The sequence below is a fragment of the Corvus brachyrhynchos genome, unplaced genomic scaffold (genome assembly GCF_000691975.1).
Source record: "Corvus brachyrhynchos isolate BGI_N302 unplaced genomic scaffold, ASM69197v1 scaffold309, whole genome shotgun sequence".
Lineage (NCBI taxonomy): Eukaryota > Metazoa > Chordata > Aves > Passeriformes > Corvidae > Corvus > Corvus brachyrhynchos.
This window is the reverse complement of record NW_008240227.1, coordinates 80,252-80,944: the sequence shown is the minus strand read 5'-3', so window position 1 is coordinate 80,944 and position 693 is coordinate 80,252. Positions and strand designations below refer to the sequence as shown.

Genomic DNA, 693 nt, shown 5'->3' with positions numbered 1-693 from the left:
CCAGCAGAGGTTCCTCACTCGGACAGGGTGTCACCACCCAAGACCAGGATGTCCCACCCCCTGGCATGGCACAGAGGCTCTCCTGGGGCCGGTGTCCATCCCAGGCCACCAGCAGCTGCCGTCCCTCACTCCCACGCGGTGTCACCACCCAAGACCAGGCTGTCCCACCCCCCAGGCTCTCCTGGGGCCTCTGGCCTCCACCTCAACATCCCCCACCCCATATTTTGGCCAGTTCCTCAATCTCCAAGGAGAAAAGTAGCTCCTGACACTTCTCCAGGAGCCCGGGCGGGCCTTTGCTTCTCCCCGCGGGGTGGAGATGCCTGAGGTGGCCACGGGAGGTTTGGTTTGGCCGGAGTTTGGCCGGAGTTTGGCCATCCCACGGCGTTTTTGGTGCTCCTCGCAGGCGCGCCCTGTACATCGTCACCTTCCTGCTCTTCCCCACCAACGTCCTGCTGGGGGTCCTGGCGGGCGTGTGGCGCGTGGTCATCTCCGGCCTCTACAACGCCGTCCACTTCTGCCGGCTGGACATCAGCCTGCTGCAGCGTGGCGTGGAGACCTTTGACCCAGGTGGGGCACCCGGAGGTCGCCGTGCCACCAGAGGGGTGCTGGTGCCACCATGGAGGGGTTGGGATGGGCGCTCCATGCCGACGGTGGGAAGGGGCCAAGGGGAGCCGGTGGCTTCTCCCGATTCCT

General features: G+C 65.9%; 1 protein-coding gene across 1 annotated transcript in view; it reads left to right on the top strand.

Annotated features, from left to right (window-relative positions):
- STRA6 (stimulated by retinoic acid 6) overlaps positions 1-693 on the top strand; it is a 17,941-nt gene that overhangs the window by 15,632 nt on the left and 1,616 nt on the right. Inside the window, exon 13 of the mRNA XM_017745145.1 lies at positions 404-567. Coding sequence (XP_017600634.1) covers positions 404-567 — 164 coding nt within the window. The remainder of the gene's footprint in view (positions 1-403; positions 568-693) is intronic.